The sequence below is a fragment of the Festucalex cinctus genome, chromosome 2 (assembly GCF_051991245.1).
Source record: "Festucalex cinctus isolate MCC-2025b chromosome 2, RoL_Fcin_1.0, whole genome shotgun sequence".
Lineage (NCBI taxonomy): Eukaryota > Metazoa > Chordata > Actinopteri > Syngnathiformes > Syngnathidae > Festucalex > Festucalex cinctus.
The window spans coordinates 20,274,003-20,297,977 of NC_135412.1; the positions used below are offsets into that span (position 1 = coordinate 20,274,003).

Here is a 23,975-nt window from a genome sequence, read left to right on the forward strand (position 1 = left end):
TACTCCGGTCTCCTCCCACATTCCAAAGACATGCATGGCAGGTTAATTGGGCGCTCCAAATTGTCCCGAGGTGTGCTTGTGAGCGTTTGTCTCTATGTGCCCTGCGATTGGCTGGCAACCGGTTGAGGGTATACCCCGCCTACTGCCCATAGCCAGCTGAGATAGGCTCCGGCACTCCCCGCGACCCTTGTGAGGAGGAAGCAGTTCAGAGGATGGATGGATGGATGGATGGATGGATGGATGGATGGATGTATTATAAGTACCACTAGAATTACAAGTACCACTAGAGGGAGCCCTTTCATCACTTAGTGGACTGTATGTACCACACTGAGGATCACTAGTGTAGACATTAGGCTTAACATGACAGTTTATGTGGATTCAAAAAAAAAAAAAAAAAAGTCAACCACAATGAAACAGTTTATCCTTTGTTTGACCGATTGTCAGCATCTATGTCGACTGCCACACTGGAACTTAACAGACATAACATTTGGCTGTTGTGTTGCAGGTGCGAAGGGTGTGGTGGGAAAATTTTGATCTGCATCAACGTAGCCAAAAACAATCCGGTTATGTGCTCACATTACAGTACTTAATTTTTTTATTTTTTTGCTCCTCCTCATCATCACAATGTACTTCAGAAGGCTTGCTCGTGCCGTGACCTGTTTTGCTCCAACAGCTTGCCAACATGAACATTATACTCTCAATGTTTGGACAGCATTAATGGTTTGATCCGGACTGAAGTAAGGCAAACCTGACTGTCTTGACCTTTTCTGGAAAGATCACACACTTTTGTGAAAGGGAATTTTGGACTGTGATTAATTGTTAGCTCACTACCTAGCCGGGGTGGAGAGGACGCTCACAAAGCAGTGAGTCATGATGACCCATCATAACAGCGAACATAACACAGGTCAGCCTGAACACACAACCACCGTCTGGTGTTCAAATCTTCTAAGCAGCAATCGTAACTGAGGCCCAACCCAAACAAGTCATGCCACAACTTACTCATCCAAATTGTCACATGAACGTAATTCAAAGGAAACTATAAGACTCACAATTTCTAGCAGGTCTATGCGTCTTATTTTTCAAGAGACAAAAAAAAATCAAAAAATCAAGAGGTTAAATGCAGAAACAAAGTGAGAAAAAAAAAAAAACTTCTGAGTGACAAGGTATGCACCTCACATCTGTCTACCTGCAAGAGTTTTACTATAAGGGAGCAGCAAGCACAAAAATGTTCAGCGTTACAAGTATGGACCAGTAACTTTAAGGAAATGTGAGGAATCAGCCTTGAGGCCAAATGATGGCATAGCAGTGGATAGAAACACTTGTCACATTAGCTTTTCTCCACTTGATGGAAATGAGAAAACAATCATTACTAAGGATGTAACGAAAACGGCAATATCGTGATATCACGATATTAAAACTACCTTAATATTGTCGTCATATCACGATATTATTAAAAGCAGCACACCTGTTCAAAAAAAGTCGGCTTGATTTGCGTTTGTGCAGTTCTAGTACCGTCCCTTGCCTACTGCCCAGAGCCAGCTGAGATAGGCGCCAGCAACCCCCGCGACCCTTGTGAGGAATAAGCGGTCAAGAAAATGGATGGATGGATGGACAGTTCTAGTGCCCTCTGGTGAGTAGTTTTAGTGCAGTTTAAGTTTCTTAAGACATGTTTTGGCCCTTCTATTATGTTTAAAATCCACGCTGATCGTCAGATGAAGGGGAAAGTAATATGCTTGTGAATCGAGTCAATGTGCGGAGGAACTCGATGTGTGCGTGCATTAGCAAGTACAGTGTTTCCTTGTTTTCTGCTGGGGTTAGGTTTAAAAAAAAAGAAAGAAAATGCAATAAATCAAATCCGCTAAGTAGTTAGCTTTATGTTTGACATTTATTATAAATGTTTTAAGGCTCTAAAACCCTTCACAACAAAGTTTATGCACTTTTCTCATCGAGGCATTTACATTTTCTCACATTTCTCTCGTTAAGACATTCCCAATGTTCAAACCTTCATAAATTTTATTTAAAAAAAAAGGTATATTACTGTAAAAAAAAAAAAAAAAAAAATGCATGCAAATTGCACTGAAAAAAAAAAAAAAATCCCCAATACAGCGAGACCGCCGCGAAAAGTAAACTGTTATTGTCACGGGAGTGGGGTGTTGGTGGCAGGACCCAAATGCAGGAGGCAACAAAAAACCGGGCAAGGCAGGGATGCAGGTAAAAAAAAGGGGATTTAATTAACAAAAACTATAAACAAGGTACTATGAAAAAATTAACAAGATCAAAAAACAAACACAAGGCATGACATGGCATGGAACACAGGGACAACAACAGGCACAACAGATACTACAGATACTATGACTCCACAAGAACCGAACGGAAAACAGGGGACTAAATACACACAGGCTAATGACAATGACTAGACACAGCTGGGTAAGACACAAGTGGCAGGGGAAGCTGATTGGTGGATACACTGGGAAGGGAAGAAACACTCAGGTGGACGTGGTTTGACATAACGGGACAAGGGAAGAAACAAGGAACACATGACAAACGACCAAAAGACAACAAAAACCCACCCCCACCAAACCAAAACATGACATAACCCCCCCCTCAAGGGACGGCTCCCAGACGTCCAACACAAAAAGTCCAAAAACAAGGGCGGGCGGAAGGGGGCACGGAGGAGGGCACACGGCCCACCCATCCGTCCCAGACAAAAAGCAGTTCCGGAGGGCGTCCTCGACGCCCGACAAGAGAGTCCCAGCGGGACCAGTCAGGAGGGCGTCCTCGACGCCCGACAAGGAGCAGAGGTGGCGGCGGGGTGTTCGCCGCCAGATGAGGAGCAGGAGGCGGCCGCTGGCCGGGCGCCGCCGGAACTGGTGCAGGCGATGGCGGCCGCTGGCCGAGCGCCGCCGGAACAGGTGCAGGCGATGGCGGCCGCTGGCCGGGCGCCGCCGGAACTGGTGCAGGCGGTGGCGGCCGCAATCCATGCGCCGCCTGACGAGGAACAAGAGGTGGCGGCCGCAATCCATGCGCCGCCTGACGAGGAACAAGAGGTGGCGGCCGCAATCCATGCGCCGCCTGACGAGGAACACGAGGTAGCGGCCCAGGCGAAGCGGCCGGGGGCTGCGGCGGCAGCGGCCCAGGCGAAGCGGCCGGGGGCTGCGGCGGCAGCGGCACAGGCGAAGCGGCCGGGGGCTGCGGCGGCAGCGGCACAGGCGAAGCGGCCGGGGGCTGCGGCGGCAGCGGCACAGGCGAAGCGGCCGGGGGCTGCGGCGGCAGCGGCACAGGCGAAGCGGCCGGGGGCTGCGGCGGCAGCGGCACAGGCGAAGCGGCCGGGGGCTGCGGCGGCAGCGGCACAGGCGAAGCGGCCGGGGGCTGCGGCGGCAGCGGCACAGGCGAAGCGGCCGGGGGCTGCGGCGGCAGCGGCACAGGCGAAGCGGCCGGGGGCTGCGGCGGCAGCGGCACAGGCGAAGCGGCCGGGGGCTGCGGCGGCAGCGGCACAGGCGAAGCGGCCGGGGGCTGCGGCGGCAGCGGCACAGGCGAAGCGGCCGGGGGCTGCGGCGGCAGCGGCACAGGCGAAGCGGCCGGGGGCTGCGGCGGCAGCGGCACAGGCGAAGCGGCCGGGGGCTGCGGCGGCAGCGGCACAGGCGAAGCGGCCGGGGGCTGCGGCGGCAGCGGCACAGGCGAAGCGGCCGGGGGCTGCGGCGGCAGCGGCACAGGCGAAGCGGCCGGGGGCTGCGGCGGCAGCAGACGAGGTTCCGGAGCGAGAGGCTGCAGCAGACGAGGTTCGGGGTTCTGAGGCCAGTCCGACCCATCACTCCAGTCGCCACGGTCCAAAGCCATCAACTCTTTTATTTCTGCAATGACTCGGGCGATGTCTTCAAGCCTCTGCCAGGTCTCTAATTCCGCCATTGCCCCTGCTGGGTCCAGTTCTGGTGGAGTCATTCTGTCACGGGAGTGGGGTGTTGGTGGCAGGACCCAAATGCAGGAGGCAACAAAAAACCGGGCAAGGCAGGGATGCAGGTAAAAAAAAGGGGATTTAATTAACAAAAACTATAAACAAGGTACTATGAAAAAATTAACAAGATCAAAAAACAAACACAAGGCATGACATGGCATGGAACACAGGGACAACAACAGGCACAACAGATACTACAGATACTATGACTCCACAAGAACCGAACGGAAAACAGGGGACTAAATACACACAGGCTAATGACAATGACTAGACACAGCTGGGTAAGACACAAGTGGCAGGGGAAGCTGATTGGTGGATACACTGGGAAGGGAAGAAACACTCAGGTGGACGTGGTTTGACATAACGGGACAAGGGAAGAAACAAGGAACACATGACAAACGACCAAAAGACAACAAAAACCCACCCCCACCAAACCAAAACATGACAGTTATAACCAGAGAATACTGTGTAATTGCCTCAAGAGACATATATATATATATATATATATATATATATATATATATATATATATATATATATATATATATATATATATATAAATTAAATTATTGTGACCTTTTTTATATCACCAACTGCCCCACAATATTGTGGTAATTATGCGGTTCATATGGTGATATCGTATTGTGATGTTTGGATAGTGATACATCCCTAATAATTACAACAAACAAAAATGCCTTTTTCCTGACAATTAAAAAATAAAATGAAACCAAGGTTTTGATCTTGCCGAGAAAGCAGAGCCAAATTCATGTCATAATAGAATGTCAAATTAAAACACACACAGTATGAATATACATAAAACACAGAATAAATACAGTAAATAGTGACCAAAATAAAAACACAACAAAACAGCAGCAGTCTAGCATGTCACGAGAAAGAGTTCCTAAGTCAATGTGCAAAGAATTTACTACACGTCAGAGCAAGAAGTAAATGTTTTGTACAATGCAGTGCGCGCTTGTTTGCATGTTTTGCAGGAGTCGTCAGCCCCTCGTCATCGTGTGAACTGTCATCCGCGTTCCCACCTCGACTGGGCGCGGCGCAGGCGCAGCTGGGTGGAGCTCCCGTCCACGCCTCTCGTGTTTTTGTGCGCACGTCCGCCGCGCGCTCCAAGCCAAGCTCAGCGCGCTTCTCCCAGTTCAGGAGCCTCCAGCTGGTCGGGACAAGCGAGCGAGCGAGCGTTTGGATCGAGCACCGAGCAGGAGAACGATGCTTGCGGAGCCGCTGCGTTCGGCCATCGCGGTCGGGAGAACCGAGGACACCTCGCTGGCTGTGCCGTCCGACGCCAGGCTGCACACGGGGGCGCACCGGGTGCTGGATCAAGTGCAGACCGTCAAGAGGAGCAAGTCCAAACACGGCAAGAACGGCACTCCTACAAGTACGGAACTACTTTTGCCGCTGCTATTAATCCTTCATACGCGCGCGTGCAACAGGGAAAACCGTCACAATTGGGTCTTTGTTTCTTTAATTTGGCATGTAACCGACACTGGAGAATTGCTTTTTTGTTACAATTTAGAACCCATAACCACCAGAGATGAGTGGCTACACTTTTCTTACTTTTCTTATACATTTCTATTATTATTTTTGGCTTCTTGCGCTTCCCTCGTGTATCATTGTTTCTCTTTTGACTGAAAATCATAAATATCACTTCACCGTGCAGCCTATCACGATTTCCCCTATATTTCATCTAGTTCAGCAACAATTTGGTTTTGACATCAAAAGTGTTTGGGTGGTTAATGAGTGGTTACAAACAAAGGAGGCGAATGCAATTTGAAATTCCATCCAAAATGATGTTCCAGACCAGATTTTAATGCCAAATTCATCCAATTTCATCCATTTATATACAGGGGCCGTGCTAGATTTTTTTTCCCTCTCTCCCAGTGCTCAAAGGAGTCTTCTTGACCCAAAAGAAAAAGGGGGGGTTCTGGGAAATCATTGGAGGGGCTTAACACATTCATTGCCAGAACAGCAAAAAAAAATGCATCATTTGACGTCTTTTTCCGTCAATGGCAGTGAATGAGTTAACTGATGCGTCACGGATTTCTGATGGTGCTTTAGTCCTAAATAAATTATTCTCGACTCAAAAAATTATATAGCATATAAACAGCCAATAAAACAGCTGATCTATGCCAATAACATATAGTGCCAGGCAGACCAATTAAATGCTCATCCAATAATGACATTAACGTTTTGTGACATTTTTATTTGTTGGTATGCAGACTACAGTGAGATTTTTTTTCTCTATTGTAAAATATATTTGCACACAAGTGATATTTGATTACCTCATCAGCTAGCTCTGCATAAGCCTGATTGATAACGATCCTGTTGATTGGGACCATACATCACACTACAGTATATTGTCCTCAGTTGCCTGTATTTCTGACAAAATAAAAGTATGTTAAATGTCCAGAGTACTACTTTGATAGTTGAATTTAACTTCTTTTGGGGCCCTAGAAAAATCTGCAGCGCAATCCTGATATAGTCGTGCTATTGTGCATCGAGAGACAGCTCTGCAGTCTAACTGTGCCCTTTTTTTTCTGAATGTAATCTGTGCGGCTGCGTCCACTCGAGCACTTGATGTCCAACTTTCTCTCAAGGAGTGTTTTGCTCCCTCCAAGAAAGGAATGCAGTCCACTGGCATTGGAACCCTTACACACACAGAAGCTTTTTTCGGCTTGAGTGCTTGCACAAAAAAGAGAGAAACTTTCTTTGTCAGAAAAGAAGCTGTCAGTGAGATAGCTTCTTTGCATTCACACGTAACAAATTGCTGACACGTTATGTGAGTGCGAAATGTGGCGTGCAGTCGATAAGGTCACCTGAGGCTTAACCGAAACAGCCTATCCTCAAATTAATGGAATATTTTGGCACTGACAAATGTTTGGCACTCGTCTCAAGTTACATTTGATCAACACAGCAAAGTAGGGCAAGTTTTTTTTCTTGTTTTTTTTTTAATTCAGGTGGGCTTCATTTAAGTCATCATGCAAAGTATGCACAGTCAACACGTTTTATTTGAGGATAAATAATGCTAAAAGTAGTTTGTTGAGGCTTACTAGCGAACATGCAGCACAAGTGCAGAAAGAAAGCGTAAGAGTAACCGCAACAACAAGCAAGCTGATTAATTTGCCATTACCATGTGCTAGCACGTTACTGGTTTATCCAGTAGAAGCTGTTTTATCGCCGTTCAGCCAAAAAATAAATAAATAAATGAGATGATACCTGACAATGTGGCAAAGATCATTTCTAGGGTGGATCAATTGAATGAATTCTTTCTGCTGTTAGGGACTAACTAGTCCTGTAGCTGGTTTTGTGTTTTGTTCAGGTGAACAAATAGAAACGTCCAGGCAGAACGTCAGTCTTCAAAACATCAACTATATTCAGCACAGGAGAGAGTTTACATGAGCATTTCATAAAAGTGGACAGGTTAGAGCAGGCAGGGGCAGCCTGAAATGCTCAAAGAGCATTCGGACAATCTCCCAAAGAAGAAGAAGAAAGAAAAAAAAACACCAGAAGCTGCAAATGACTTTTGACATGTAAAGTGATTTTATTTGTATGTGTTGCTTTAAATATACAGTAGTTCATGTAGCATTGAACATTCTTCAGAAATGTTTCTTTTCTTTGATTTATCCATGGTTTACCTACTTGGCGGTCAATAACTAAACATTATATATTTTGAGTGACCAAGAAAAGGGTTTATTTTCATATTACAAGATCACCTTAACACATTTGAAAAGGGTGAAAACTAAAATTAATTTAAAAAAAAAATCATATTGACTACATTCTTTTACAAAGATGGAGAGCCACAGCAGGTTTCCCACCCCTTGTTGCTTGTATCATTCATTTTGTTCAACATGCAAAGGCAAGAAAGAGTGGCAGCAAATGTCTTAGTAAAATATACTTAAAGAGTGGGAACAGGAAGAAGAACGCGTTATAATCCTTTAATGAGTCCGTTGGTCTTGGTGCAACGATGAGTAGCGCTACACAATTTATGAATCACTCATGACAAACAAAAGTGCGAAAACACGTTCACGCAAGTGACGTGATGTTACGTCTGTTTCACACCCAATGTGGGATAAGCATGAGACAACTTATTTGAACTGTTTTTCTTAATACTTGTTTGCACACTGTGACAAAGGTGGAAACATGACTCCTCTTGAAGACAAGTTGAGTTCCCCTATTGGCCTCATTCTGTCATACGTGTCATTAAGCGGCTTTGCCATCTTTTGATTCCATTCTGTTCATCCAGACAAAAATGTTTGCCAATTGTCCCGTTGGCATTCTGCCCTGTTGTAGCGTCCTTCTGCTTTATTTATTTATTTTTGTCACCCTCATCCGTGTCAACTTTCCACAGGTCCCACCTTGTCGCCACTGGACGAGTTTGGAACATTCCAGTTTTTGCCCTCCAAAGCCAACGGCACCTTCGGTCGCAGCGTCTCCACCAAGTCGGCAGCGTACAACAAAGCGGTAATTGTTGCTCTTGTCTTGTGGAACGCTTCCATCGAGAAACTGGGACAAACCCAAACAGCAGTGTTATAAGATGAACTTCCGCTCTGCCTCCTTTCCGGGATGTTTTCCTGTATAGTCATTTGTTTTGGAACATTTCCATGCTTCTCTAATGAATCATTAATGGATTGGATTAGGGTTCCTCACACATTCCGAATGTGACATACATGTCAGGCAGACTAAAGAGTCGCCAACCTTTTTGAAGCTGGGAGCTACACTGTACTTCTTGGCTGCTCATTCGTGTGAAGGGCTACCAGTTTGAAACACACTTCTGAAATAACAAATTTGCTCAAATTGCATTACATCATACTCTTATTATACTAGACTAAGTGCAATTCCGGGAGAAATTGTGTGGGAATGCTGAAAGCTGAATGCTAATAGCTGAATGCTAAGATTTGAATGCATGTGGAATGCTTATGAAGTAAATTGAGAGATAAATTGTGAAATTATGACCTCCTGGTTACTGGACAATGCACTTTACTTCAAGTTCAACTGATGATAACTTATATGTACGGAAGTGGGCGTGGAAAGTGATACTTAGAAAAAGTTCAATGTCTGTCCCATTGAAAATGAATGGGGAAAAGTTGATATTACAAGTTAAATTGTGCAAATACTTTATTGAATGTGGAATCAGACGATATATACCCCGTGAGGCGTGAATTTTTTAAGCTAGTTGAAATGGGAACAGTGTAAATTGGAAGTATTATGTGGGAGTTGTTACGCGGCTAAAATGTGTGGAGAATAAAAATCACAATAACATCTGTGGATTCGTTAGCCCATCTATGGCATTTTGCATTGTGTGTTGTTAGCATTAAGCAAGCGGACATTCAAAGTGATGGTGTTGTTTTGTCATCACAAGTTGTAATTCTCTTTGTTTAGTTTGACAGTAAACTTCATGAATAGCTCGAAGCCTCTTTTTAGAAAAAATATTTGACTGTTTGTGCCCAACCGCTGCTTGTTGTGACGTGACTTGGCTACCACAATGTAGCAGAGGCATTGTGACTGGTTGGGATTTGCCAAACGTCAGGCACTAGTTTGATGTTATTTTCAGCTTTCATCTAAATTGTTATTGCTCCATATTGTAGAAAGAATTTGATTGATTTCCATTAAACAAAGATGGTGGACATAGCTGTGTTCAAAGGTCATTTCAGGTTAAACAAGCAAGCATTAGTTAAACGGTAAGTCACATGACTACCTATCGATTGGCCAAACACAAGCAGACTTCACCAAGCCAAAGACTTAGTCATGTGACAATATCCATGTTTTGTTATGTAACTGATTTTTTTTAGAGGCCTCTACTTGAGCTGTTATGCAAAGAAAACTATATTTTGAAGCTTGCTCTTGACACATGTAAAACTTGTGTGCATTGAAGCTGGTGGTGGGAACAAGATGCAGACGGCCAATGCCATTTAGGTAACACGACAGTGATATTGCCTTCTGCATGAATCATCTGCACTGATTAATTATGTGACATTTTAGTGAGATCATGTCAATCAGGACACATGGCACTCACAGACAAAATAAACTGATGATGCATCCATCTGTAATTAGATGAGACAAGCCGATTTAATTGCACTTTGAATTCAGGTTATGCTAGTGCAGCGCACAAAGCCCTTCTGTGTTCAGCTGCTTTTGTCGGGAGTCTCCAGTTGCAAATATTATGTTACCTGCTCACAGTCTGTGGGATTGTTCTGTGCTTTCCGAAACAAAAGAGGAAAAGAAAAGCAAAAGCATGCAGTCTTTGTAGAAAGTACTTTTGTATGTTTTACGTTTTGCACAAGGTTAAAGAATTATTGAAGAATGCTTTGTTATTGTTAAATAATTCATTGATTTTTCCATTCCTGACCTATTGCATTGAAGTGTGGGGGCGTGCAGCCAAAACCCATGAACCCATTTTTCTTTTACAGAAACCCACTAATTGTGTTGTGTCTGGATGTGGATACAGAGACCACACTAATCCATTATTTATAAAAACTAAAAAAATTTAAATGTTAAAAATTAATGAATCGATGGAGTTTAAAAATAATGTATAAAACCCATCATGAATTTTTTTTTAGCAATTAACATGCAAACAAATTAAAATAAATAAATAAATAAATAAATACATACATAAATAAATAAAACAAAATAAAATAAAAAAGGAAAATGAGTACACATTCAGAGGAACATGTTTTTTGTTTTTTTGTTTTTGTTTTTTTTCTCCAAACCGAAATACAGAATAAAACAACAAGAATGATGTATTTCAATTCAATGTTAGTTTGTGAAACAATCTGGATCATATAACTAAATCATCTCTCAATCCATTCCTATTTTTAAGAAAAAATGTATAAAAACCTAATTACTGGAAAAAAAAAATCATTTTGTTTGTTACCAAAATAGAAACTGGATTGCTTAATGTAATTTATTTTGTTTATTATTATTATTATTATTATTATTATTATTATTATTATTATTATTATGATTATTATGATTATTATTATTATTATTATTATTATTATTATTATTATTATTTATTGTTGTTGTTGTTGTTATTTTTCCATTTTTATTTTATTTTATGATCAGGGGCAGATACCACAAGTTTTACTTCTTTCTGTCCCCTTTCATTTCCTTTTTTTTTTTTTTTTTTTTTAAAAGAATAAAATGAAATTTTTGAATTGAATTGAATTGAAATTGAATTGAATTGAATTGAATTGAAAGTCCTCTCCCATGGAGACTTTGCCCGAAGAAAAAATAAGCAATTTTAACAGGAATGCAGCACAGAAGCCCGTTTTCATGTTGCTGTTTCTCCAAATAAAACAGAACTTTTTCTTCCCCTTTTCATTTTGTAGCAACATGCCCAAAAGAGTCGCTCTCTGTCCACAAAAAGCCTTGGAGCGAGGCACCTCAGCTCCAGTGCGTGGGAACAACAAATCAACGCTTCCAACTGGCCTCAAAGTCCCGTCGGGATGAAATCCAGCCGCAGTGATCCTGCCTTGGCGCCTGCCAGCATCAGGGTGACGATCACTTCTTCCTGCTGGCAAAGTCGCTGACGTGTTTTCATCCTTCATTCCCGTTCATTTGCATTTGTTGTTCTCAGAGAGGCAAAGGGCAGCAGACCAGCCAGAGTCAAATGAAGAGACTCAGCACTTACTCCACCAGCAATGGCTTCCACACAGCTACGGGCCAACAACGGTTTTTGGAAGCGCCTCCAGACCAGACCATCAAAACGTCCAGGATTGAACAGCAATCAGGGTGAGTTTGTTTCTTCTAATGATTATGCACTATTGCATAATACTACTGCATTATTGACTCAACTAAAAAAAAATGTGTGCGTCTGCAGCATGAACAGTTCACTGAACGTATCGGACGTGACCATCAAGGAAGCTGTGGAGTTCTTGTCTCACCCTGAGGAGAAGTTCCAGCAGTGTGGTGCCACCATCATTCAGCAAACCACCTTTAAAGATGATCGTGCCAAGCAAGAGGTCGGCTTCTTTTTAGTATCTTTGTTTAAATGAGGACGCTTTTGTCAAGTGATGTCGAAGGAAGACTCCTCAAACAGAACCGAAGCTCTGTAGAGCCCAGTCAGTTTGTTTGAGAACTACCAATTGGGCGCCTGCAAATGGACCAAATAGATAAAAAATAAAAATAAAAAATTCTACACAAAACATGTGTAAGAATGACTGCGATTTAGATGTTTCCGCCTACCAACACACCTGACAGTAAAGATCAGGATCATTATCAGGCATGCTAATGAGCTCATTATATGAATCAGGTGCGCTAGTGGGCGGAAACATTAGGGATGTAACGATAAGGGCAATATTGTGATATCGTGATATTAAAACTTCCACAATATCATCGTCATGTTCACAATATTTAAAAGGAACACATTTGTTAAAAAAGTCGGGTTGGTTTCCATTTGTGGAGTTCTAGCACCCTCTAGTGGCTAGTTTATTAGTGCAACTTATTTTTTATGAGGGATGTTTTGGCCTTCTATGTTTAAAATCTATGCTAATTGTCAGATGAAGGGGAACTTGGTAATTGGGGAATTTGCTTGTGTGATCAATGTGTGCTTGCATTAGCAAATAAGTGCCTCAATATTGTTATTAGAGATTGTAGGTGGTTTATATGCATTGCTGTTATGTACAAAAGCACAATATTGTGCTTTTTCTTTTTAGTAAGAGCTCTTTTTTCTCAATATTGTGACTCGGCATCCTCTCCACAATATCATGATAATTATCATATCGTGACCTTCATATCATGATATCGTATCGTGATGTTTGGATATCGTTACATCCCGAGGAAACATCTAAAAAGCAGCAGGACTTCGGACCTCGAGGACCGAAATTGGTGAACCCTGCTTAACGCAAGTGTTTCCTCTCTCAGGTTCTCCAGCTTGGGGGGATCCCCACTCTGGTGACTCTGCTGCGCAGTCCAAGTCCCGCCGTGAGCCAGGCCGCCGCTGGGGCCTTAAGGAACCTGGTGTTCAAGAACCAGAAGAATAAGCTGCAGGTCCAGCAATGCGGCGGCATCGCGAAAGCCCTGCAGTTGCTGAAGGAGACGGAATGTAACGAGACGCAGAAGCAGATCACAGGTGCCGTTATTTCAACGCGTGCAAAAATATCACGACGGGGGAAGGGCGAAACCTGAAAGGTTTTCTTTGACACTCGCAGGCCTGCTGTGGAACTTGTCCTCTGCCGACGAGCTGAAGGGAGAACTCATCGCCACGGCGCTGCCCGCCCTGACGGAGAACGTGGTGGTGCCGTTCACCCGCTGGTCGGACGACAGCACCACCAACAACATCCACCCGGAGGTCTTCTACAACACCACGGGGTGCCTGCGGTGAGAGCGCATCATCATATTATGGAAAAACATTGACACCCAGCTGAAGGTCCACGTACGAGTAAACACAGTGTCATTTTGTTTTCCACTTCTACTATTCTACTATTGCTCAACTAAACATACTAGTGAGGAAAAAAAGAGTTGCTAGTTCATGGACCTTAACTCATTTGCTCCCAAAAACGTATAAATATGTTCTGTTTTAAATGTTTTAAGAGTTCCAAAGACGTATTCATACGTTATTTATGTTTTTTGTTTTGTTTTGTTTTGTTTTTAATGCTAGAGCATACATAAGGCTTTGTTGCAGCCTCTCAACTGCAGAGAACGGGTGAAGCAATGGTAGTAATTACAAAAACGGCCAGCATGTGGCAATAGAGTATAAGAGCTCAACCAGGGCCATGTTGAAAACAAGCTGATTTTCCCACAATTCGAAACAGATTTTTAAATAATGATAAAACCTACCTATATTCTAATGCTAATTGCTAACAAAACGGAAACAGATAAAAAAAAAATTCTGGTGAAAGAAGAGACTCTAATCATTCCTTTGGTATGTTCCATGTTTTTAGAGCAATAGAACACAATATTCTGTGGGCCTTGCAAAAGCAGTCAAAATCAAGTAAAACAGCCGGGAGTGAACAGTTTTGCTTCAGTGAAAATGGCTGTGAGTGAATGAATTAAAGGGGAAGTCGACCTTAAACATTCCTTGACAATAGTATGTCATATGTGACCTCACTAGTCGAAACATGACAATTTAGGCAACAAAATCCACCTGTTTTCATCCATCTCAGGGGGAGGTCGTTTTGCCACTTGCCGTCGACTGAAGATGACATCACAGTTGCTCAGGGCTCAGGCAACAACCAATCACAGCTCATCTGTTTTCGGAAGCAGAGCTGTGATGTAATTTTTATTCGACAGCAAGTGGCAAAATGGCCGCCTTCTGATATTGATAAAAACTGCTGGATTTTGCTGCTTAACTGATTCCACGAACACAATATGAAGAATGCCGTAGACTAGTGGGGCTGCATAGAACATAATATTGTCAAGAAATTTGTAGGAGGGGTTTACTTCCCCTTTAAGCCAGGTGTTGAGGCTTTCAGTGCCCGGCGTCCATTTTGTACACGTCCATGGACTGAATATGAAGCCTAAAGCTGCCAATCTTACAAAAGAATATCAAATAAGCAGAGATTGAACTGTTTGCAGCAACCTGAGTTGCGCTCAGCTGAGGGAGAGGACGGCCATGAGAGACTGCCGGGGACTTGTCGACTCGCTCATGTGCTACCTTCAGTCCTGTGTGGCCGACAACAACCCCGATGACAAGGTGAGCGCAGCTCAATCTCTGATTGGCCAGGTTCGAAAAAGAAACTTAGTTACTTTACTGATGACTTGATTTGAAGTGTGCAAAGAACCTTAATATTGTCTTTAGTTGATACATCAAAAATAGTGACTGGATTTGATAATCCAGTCACTATTTTTCCATCTTGATCTTCCATCTTGAAAACGCTTATCCCGCTCCCCTTCTTGCGTTGTTCTTTTTCATGTGGTCGAAATGTGACATGGCGGGAATGTTAATTGTGTCCCAAAATGCTTCACTTCAAGCGTATGTATTCTATAGTGAATAGTTGTTTGAATGGGTTCTCCTTCTGTTTTCATTTATTTTATTAGTTTTGTTCCATGTGCATGTGTGAGGAAAGACCGTCGCTGATATAGAAGCGGTCCTCAAGTGATGTCAAATGTTAGTCACTGCTGTGATTAAGAAGTTAATGGCACGACCAACTGGGAGTGAATGGTAATTGTAAGTCAGGCCTGAAATTATATAGAAGTGTTAAAAATGTTCGATCCCTAGCTTGCGTATGGCCTTCCGATTTTGGCAGAGAATTGCAAAATTGCTCTCTGGCAATTTGTTTTTCTGTCTCAGACTGCAATTCAGTCGGCGCAGTGCTCCAACGTTTAACAAAATGTCCGCTATCCGTTGAAAATTTCTCAAAACTGGATCGGTTTGACTTTGGGTTGTTGAGAGGTTTTAAAAAAAAAAAGATTAGGATGCTCAACAATTTGGTACGGGCAAATTTGCCTTTTGTTGATGCTGACAAACTTTCCTTGGCACTGCGTGAATGCCTGCTCTAAGAGTTCGGTGTTTTCATGGCCGGTTGGACTAGCTTGCCTTCTGCTGCGTGGTTTGTCAAGAACAGATCCTGTTGGTAGCGTAAATTGTCTCACGCTTTCCAGCAGTAGGTTGGCCATAAATCTTTTCAATATGATCTGCAGTTGGGGACCAAAAAAAAAAAAAACAACAACAACTTTTTGCCAGACTACAATCTTGCAATTCTGCAAAAACTTTTTCCATGTGTTATTATGTAAGTATAGTAAAATACATTTTTAAAAGTTCAGGCTCACGTTACATCATTCTGATCACTTGGCCGTCTGACTGGAATTTTCAGTACTGCGAACCACGCCGGTTAACTCCCATTGCTCATGTGACTCTCACAGTTTATATAATGAATAATGATGCTTCTGATCATTTGCACGCACTTGCTTTTCCCGTCAGTCGAGTCTTTGACAATCAGTACACGCTCGTGAGTTTTCAACCTTTTGTAAATGGCTACAATAGACCTCCAAAAGGGAAGGTCGCTTGTGTTCGGTTGCTTGAATGTTTATTCATAATGAAAGGAATTCTTTACAGTGCATCTCAGTAAATTAGAATATCGTCGGATCAATTAGTTGAAAACGGGAAACTTGTACAATCAAATATGTTGATTGTCTTGAAATCTCTCCCCGTCCGTGTCCTTTTATGTAGTCTGTGGAGAACTGTGCATGCATCCTCCACAATTTGACCTACCAGCTGGAGGCCGAGTCCCCCAAGTGCTTTGCGGACTTCATCCCTACAACGGAGAGCCAATCCGGCAGGAGAAGCCCGACGGTTGGATGCTTCAGCCCCAAGAGCGGCAAGGTTCAACAGCAGGTACATGGCACCAAAAAAAAAACAAAAAAAAAAACGGATCCCCGTGTACCATCTTGCCCAAGGTGACCTGGTTCTCTTCCTCTCTTCTCCTCTTCAGTTTTCATTTGACAGCATGCGAGGAATGTTCGACGAAGACCCGAAAGGCGCCAAGTGGTTGTGCCACCCCAAAGCCATGCAGACCTACTTGTCTCTGCTCAGCTCGTCCCAGAAAGACGCCACCTTGGAGGCGTGCTGCGGCGCCCTGCAGAACCTGACTGCCAGCAAACATCTCGTAAGTCCGCAGCACATATGGGTGGAAAAAGTCTACACACCTCTCTTCAATTCCCGCGTTTTTATGATTTGAAAAGAAATGAAACCGAAATGAATCATTTCAAAAGTTTTTTTTTTTCCCCCCTCAATTAATGTCACCTTTCACATGTGCAACCAGGGTTATTATAGTTTTGGAATTTTCCATTTTAGTTAGGTTTGATTTCGTTTTGTGTTTCGTTTTAATTAGTTTTCAGGGTTTTTCTGTTAGTTTTTATTAGTTTTAGTTATTTAATAAATGCTTCGTTTTAGTTTAGTTTTAGTTAGTTTCATTGTTAGTTTTATTTATTTATTTATTTATTTATTTATTTATTTATTTATTTATTTATTTATTTATTCATTTATTTTTACTGTGTATTACTTGTGCTCAATATTTAAAAAAAAACACCATGGGAGCAACGTCATCTCAAGGTGCTTTTCTATGGGCTGTTGCTTGATGACGTCACTTCTGTATGACATACTTTCAACCGTCCTTTTTTCGGTTTATATAAATACATATATATATATATATATATATATATATATATATATATATATATATATATATATATATATATTTATATATATCTTCTTAAAATCATCCCCAGAGGCTCATTCATTGAATTAATTACCAAAGACTAAAACGGACATTTTTGCAATAATTATAGTAATTATAAACATAAAATGTAGTTTTAGTTATTTTTCGTTTTTTGGTTAACCCCCAAATAAATTTCAGATGTTCTAGTAGGCCAACTTGTTTCAGGCCCTAGTTTTGTCTGAAGAAAAACTGTTGATTATGCTGCCACCAACATGCTTCACTGTATTTTTGTTGTTCTGTTGGTGATGACGTTTTTGCTGATTATAAATTTTGAAATTTAATCAAAATATTCACTATTAGTTTTTTTTCGGACTATAGCACATTTTCCCATGTGTGATTTGGAGATTTGAAGGAAAAATGCTTGAAATCCTTTATCTTGGTCTCATTTTTTTTTTTTTTAATTATTATTATATTGCAAAAATATATGATGATGCAGCAGGTCGGATCTGGCCCCGGGTCTGGAGTGTGACGAAGCAAGAACAGTATTTGAAAGGAACGTCTCTATTACACTGGCCAATAACCACAAAATTGAGTGCCACATATATTTTAATCGTTGCTGGTTCATTTTTGGGCTGCTGAGTCCGATAATGATAACTGTTTTGTTGAATTGGCTCTAATTTTTGAGAGGTCCATATTTTTGACAATTAATTGATTGATAATTAATGCGCTTTGACATTTTAGGAAGTGTACTTTGATTGTTACTAAAAGTAGTGTTTGTGCTTTGACGTCACCCGTTGTTGCATTTGTTTACTGTTAATATATTGCCTAATATTCTGAATTTTTGCTGGATTTCCACATGAAACATGATTTGCATGTAAAAGGCCCTATGCAGTCATGATTGCATTAAAAAAAATGGAAGAATACTGTATGACATTACATAAATATATACTAATAGTGCTAATATACAAGAGTCATGTCAAAACATATTTTTAGCACTTAAAAAAAAGTTGAATATCTCAAAATTTTGAGGTTTTTTTATATTTTTTTTTTATTAGCAACATTACCTTAAACTGTTGAAATTTCTTGGCACCAAAATGTATGTTGACCAACATGAAAAGCATCAATAAGGAAAATTATCATTCATGCACATTTTGCATTTGACAGCTGAATGTGTATCATGACTGGGTCATGCCAGGGTTAAGTTTGGGTCATGCAAGGGTTATGTTTTGGTCATGACCGTGAGGTCAAGTGTGTGTTTTGAACTGATATAACCGGCGTCTAGTTTCAACTGGTCTTAACCTATGTGATGTCAGGAGCTATGTGATGTCAAGAGTCTTTAATCTCTTTATCTGGTTAACAGCCAATCAGATAATTCCATGTCAGTCCTGTTTCCCTCATGCCTAGCCACAACCAATCAGATCGATTCAGTGTCTATATAAAATGTCTGAGAAATGTGTGTGTTTGTCGGATTATTACCTCTGTTCCTCTGTGCATCTCCACAGCCCAAGGGGGCTTGGTGTCTCGTGATTCTCGATGCATTCTCATTGTCTAGTCAAGTTTGTTCTACGCCTCTCCATGTTATGCGAATAAAGAGTTAAATCTTATTTGTGTCTGCGCTTTTGAGATCCAACCTCAGCACATAACAATGTGAGACTGAACTCTTAACTCGTGAATTGTCTGTTCTAGGGGTCCAGCGCCATGAGTCAGATTCTGGTCCAGAAGTTGGGAGCTCTGATGCATATTGCTCCTCTGTTGAGGTCACCCAAGTCAAGCTTGCAGAAGGCTGCCGTGTCCCTACTGGGTAACATTGGTCGAACCAACGGCTTGCAGGCCACCATGGGTGAGAAGCATCACGTGTTAATGTAGACTCTCTCTAGTCCTCTCGATTCCCGGCAGCAGCGCTGAGCGTCTCCCGTCTTTTTGCGCAGCAAAGCAAGTTTTGCCGGAGCTCACCAGCCTCATCTCTGCTGGCCCCCGAGAGCTGGGCAACTCGGACGAAAGCGTCGCCACGGCTTGCAACACCGTGCGCAATCTGATGATGGCCGACACGGAGGTCAACAAGAAGTTTATCGACGGCGATTTGGTGGCATCGCTGGCCGACCTCAGCCGGAATGGGTGAGTTTCTACCATTTGAAACTGGGTCAAAGGCCAAACAAGCTTCAAGCCCATGGCACACGGAGCAACATGCCCAAAAGTGACGGAACTGGATAATTACCAGTACGGTTGTGTTTAACAAAAAAAAACAAAAAAAATTGCAAGTTTTTGTTAAAAATTAATTGCCACTCATGAAAACTAGTTACATAATTCTGCATCATGTGTGACAGTTGAGTCACTTTGTGTCACAAATTGCAATTAGGGGTGTAATGTGATAAAAAAAAAAAAAAAATTATTCGGAATTAATTGCATGACTTCAATAGTTAACTCACGATTGATCACAAATTTTATATCTTTTCTAAATGTACATAATATTTTTTTTCCCTAAATTTTCAGACTCTTGTTAACATAAAAGTGGGAAAACATGTTAAACTAATAGAAATTTAGCTGCATATTTTAGTCATTGATACAGTAATAAATAGTTAAAATTAAAAAGATGTACTGTATGGTAAAAATAAATAAATAAATAAATAAGTATCATATTGATTTGTGTTGAGGTCATTTTTCTGTCACTCGATGGCATAATTGCATTTGACGTTGGTGACAGCTCCGTGCATTTTTTTTACTTTTCACATCAAGAGCTATCTTTAACATGAAATAACTTGTGAAATTCTGCACATTTTTAAAGTTGTAAAATACATACTGTGTCCACAAATATATGTATTATTAAATGTATTACTGCTAAATTTTGACGTGGATGTGTCTGCTGCATTGCGACTGGAATTCCCACAGTGCAGGCTTTCCAACTAAGGGTCATTAATTGCACGTCAAAAAAATTTGTGGTGTTAAAGGAACTTTAAATTAATTCAAAATTAAGGCACTAATTTAAGACACCCCTAATTGCGATTCAGCTAACGTGTAGTGTTGTCAGGGAAAAATCATCTTTTTTTTTTTTTTTTTCTTTTCTCTAGGTCTTTCCCCAAAGGTAGCAAAGCGGCCTCGGTGCTCCTCTACCATCTATGGAACGACAAGAACTTGCAAAGCATTATAAAAAAGGTAAATAACAAAACCAGTACAACACGACATGCGCAGTGAATTGTGTCCACAACCTCGCACACGCATGCACAACAGGGCTAGCAAGTGTGTATTTGCATGTGCTTTATTAACCCGGCTGCACATTTCACTTTCCCTGTCGAGCCCCACCCAAGTTGTTGAGTGTGAATACAGAAACAGTCTCTTTGGAATCCTGGCTGACTGGTTCTCAGCACTCGCTGGCTGTCTAGTGTGGGAGGAGTAATGGAGGGAAACGGAGAGATTATAGAAAAGGTCAGGACACAGAAATTCTGAAATGAAGCTGTCAAGAAGACTAGCACAGTCTGCTTTTTTGCGGAGGGAGACGTTTGACATGCTGAATGGCACGTATGTTTGAATAACACCTAAAAAGGCTTCAATTAAAGAAGGCAAAACATGTCTATTAGTATTTAAGTGATTCTTAAATTGTGGTACTGATAAACACTCTCCTGTTATGTTGTGGGTCAAATTGACCCGTTAGGAAAAGAAAGAAAAAAAAACTTTGGTTGAACTTTGTCTGCTGCCTCTCATGTTTTAATTTTATTTTATATATATATATATATATATATATATATATATATATATATATATATATATATATATATATATATATATATATATATATATATATATATATATATATATATATATATTTTAAAAACATTGCATTGCATTATGTGATTTTTTTTTTTTTTGATGACTAAAGGGATACTTGACTAATTGAACCATTTTCAGCAATGAAAAGTGAATATTTTGTTCAGAATTATTTGATAACTTAATTATTTTTCAGGTGCAATTAATGCCTTTAAAAACATTTTTTTTTTCCCCACTTGCTGTCCACTGATGATGACATCACCTGTGCCAAGGAAGTAGGTAACGACCAATTATGGTTCACCTGTTTTGGGGGTTGGTCAGCAAACTTAGCCATGATTGGCCGTTACCTACTTCCTCAGCACAGGTGATGTCATCTTCAGTCAACAGCAAGTAGAAAAAAATACTTTTTAAAGCTATTAATTGTATGTGAAAAATAATGAAGTTATCACATTAATTATCGATAAAATATTCACTTTTACTGCTGAAAATGGCTCAATGTGAGTCAAGTATCCCTTTAAACATCATAACGAGTTACATTGATCCATGAACTATATTAAGAAACACAACAGGAGGGTTAAATATATTTTTTAATACTTTTATTTAGCTACAATTTTATTTAGCCTTTATGTGCAAGTAAATTCAGAGATTTGTATGTATGTAAATACGTTTTGCATGTTTGAAAATGTGCAAAGCTTGATAGGGAACTGTTTTTCACAATATCAGTTTTCCTGATCTTTGGGGGTTTGGTTTCGGGATGCACTTGAACGTTCAGAATGAGTGGCTCCCCTCCCCCACTGTATAAGAACTGAGGGCGTTTTCATGGCATCAGCGGCTAGCCGGTGCAATTACGAGTTACTTGGTTATAATTAATTACGCCTACTTGCCGCATTTCTGGCACTACGGCATGCAATTAGCTAGCTGCACCCAAGGAAAATGCATCTTCCCTTGTGACACAATTTACAAACATCTCCAGCTTGTCCAAAATGCTGCTGCTCGTCTCCTTACTGGTGCCCGTAAGAGGGAACACATAACCCCTATCCTGGCCTCTCTTCACTGGCTGCCCGTGAAATTTAGAGTCCACTTTAAGATTCTTTATCCTCTTTTAAGACACGTCTTAAAACACATCTGTATTCTTTGGCTTTTGGCGCACCATGAGACTTGTTTGTTGGTGTTTTGTGGTGTGTATGAATTTGATGTTTGATGTTTAATCTACTATTTATTTATTTATTTATTTATTTATTCATTCATTCACTCGCCTATTTATTATTAATTTACTGATGTAAAATTTACGCACTTCAAAATGTTTGCTTTGTTCTTGTTCTGTTACCTTATTCTTTACTGCACAACCGATTTATGTTTCATGTACAGCACTTTGTATACAGCTATGCCTGTTCTTAAAGCGCTTTATAAATAAAGTTGAGTTGAGTTGAGTTATTTAAATTTCCAAGTGTTATGTGTTCTATTTTCTTCAGGCTAGCATAGTATGTGGAAACGTAAAAACATTGCTTGTACTGTATTACATTCACATACAGGTATAGCTGAATAACGTTATGTGGTCCTACACATCGTATTGGATGATCCCGGACGGAATTTTAACAGGCATGGAAGCCTGTTAGCCTACAAGCTAGCTTGCAGCTAGTGCTTCATGTTGTGGCGCGGGATATATTTCAGCCGCTGGCTTTAACTGGCCATATTTTCATAGCTCATGTAGGCATAAGAAAGATGCTAGAGAAATACATTCATTACGTATTTGATTGTAAATTTAAATTTGAGCTTGGCGCGTTATCTGCGTATTTAGCTTGCATGCCCACATAGCATCTGAGAGAGCCCGGAGAACGTCTCGAGTTTGAAGCCTCATTTTACATACTTGCCGATTGTTTGTATCTATTCGAATTTGACTTGTCTGCGGTGCATCATTTTTTCTCTACGTTTTTGTTGTCGCGGTGGCGCAATTCCTCTAACCGCTCTTGTTTTTGAACTGCTTGTTGTTCCACAGCTAGGAATGAGCAAGTCATTATTCGTCAACGACGGCACCACGGCGGCGTACAGGTCCGTGCAGATTATCGACTGAGGGAAGCTGTGGAGCGACGCAACGTTTGCCCAGAGGTAAGACTATTGGAATGCTTGAATGTTCACTACTGAGGATTGCTAAATGCACAGCGACGAGAATAAAACCTTTTTTTTTTCTTTTTGTCTCTGCCTCTTTTCGTGCATGTTTGTGTGTGCGTCAAGATGGAAAGCAGCATGTTAAGACACTGTTGAGGCCACACCCTTGCGACACGGAGGGTAAAATTACCGCCTCCACAACCGTCACGTTGATATGGCTTTAGCAATTCTAAATCGTATCATTGCTGTATAATTTATGTTGCAAGAAACAAAACAAAAAAAGCTTTGAATGTCATCATTAATCCTGTGGTGTTGTACGTATTTAATTTGGATTGGTTTGCATCTGTGTATATAAATGGGCACGTGTGTTTTTTTCTTGGTTAACTTGAGTGTGAGCTTTTTGTTTTATGGCCTCAGTTGAGTAGTAAATGAAAGTAGCGAAAACGGTTCAATATAAAATACTTACAGTCACATCTGTCTTGTGGCCTTGAGGACTCGGGAGACGAGGATGAAAGTGAATGAAAGAAAAAATGGGAATGTGTGTTTGTTAATTTAATCTCTCGCTCAACAATTATTTACTTTGCTAAACATTGCACGACGGGGAAATTGTTTTAGCTTACCAAAATGATATTTAAGGAGAAACCTATCCCATGTAAGACAGTTAGCTTAGCCTAGCTTATCTTAAGTTAGCATCAGCCTTTAAACCAGGAGGAGACACTATCTATCTCCGCAAATGATCACTATTTAAAATGTTCTAACACATTGGTATATTTTGAAATATTAAATACTATAAAGTATGTTATACTGTGGAAAGAGTGTTTGCTATATTAACCCACTACTGGCAACTTATTGAACTCACCGCGACAGTATATTTACCAATGTGTACAATTAATTTTGAATGTTCCTTTTCTGTTAATGTTACAAACAGGCAAATTAATTGATTTATATTTCATGTTGCACAATGCTTTTTTTAACACTATTGTCTGTTTTCTGAATAAAATGAGGAGTTAAAAAAACAGAATTGGTATTTGGTAATTCTTTCTATT

General features: G+C 41.0%; 1 protein-coding gene across 1 annotated transcript; it reads left to right on the forward strand.

Annotated features, from left to right (window-relative positions):
• The first annotated feature begins 5,033 nt into the window (after positions 1–5,033).
• On the forward strand, positions 5,034–23,940 carry pkp1a (plakophilin 1a). Its single transcript, XM_077513582.1, has 15 exons — positions 5,034–5,345; positions 8,316–8,428; positions 11,296–11,460; positions 11,544–11,698; positions 11,787–11,928; positions 12,830–13,037; positions 13,117–13,285; positions 14,483–14,600; positions 16,077–16,241; positions 16,339–16,512; positions 18,751–18,904; positions 18,993–19,179; positions 20,130–20,214; positions 22,820–22,929; positions 23,056–23,940. Exons 1-14 carry the CDS (start codon positions 5,177–5,179, stop codon positions 22,892–22,894), a joined length of 2,079 nt encoding a protein of 692 aa, XP_077369708.1. The 5' UTR covers positions 5,034–5,176; the 3' UTR covers positions 22,895–22,929; positions 23,056–23,940.
• Positions 23,941–23,975: the final 35 nt, after the last annotated feature.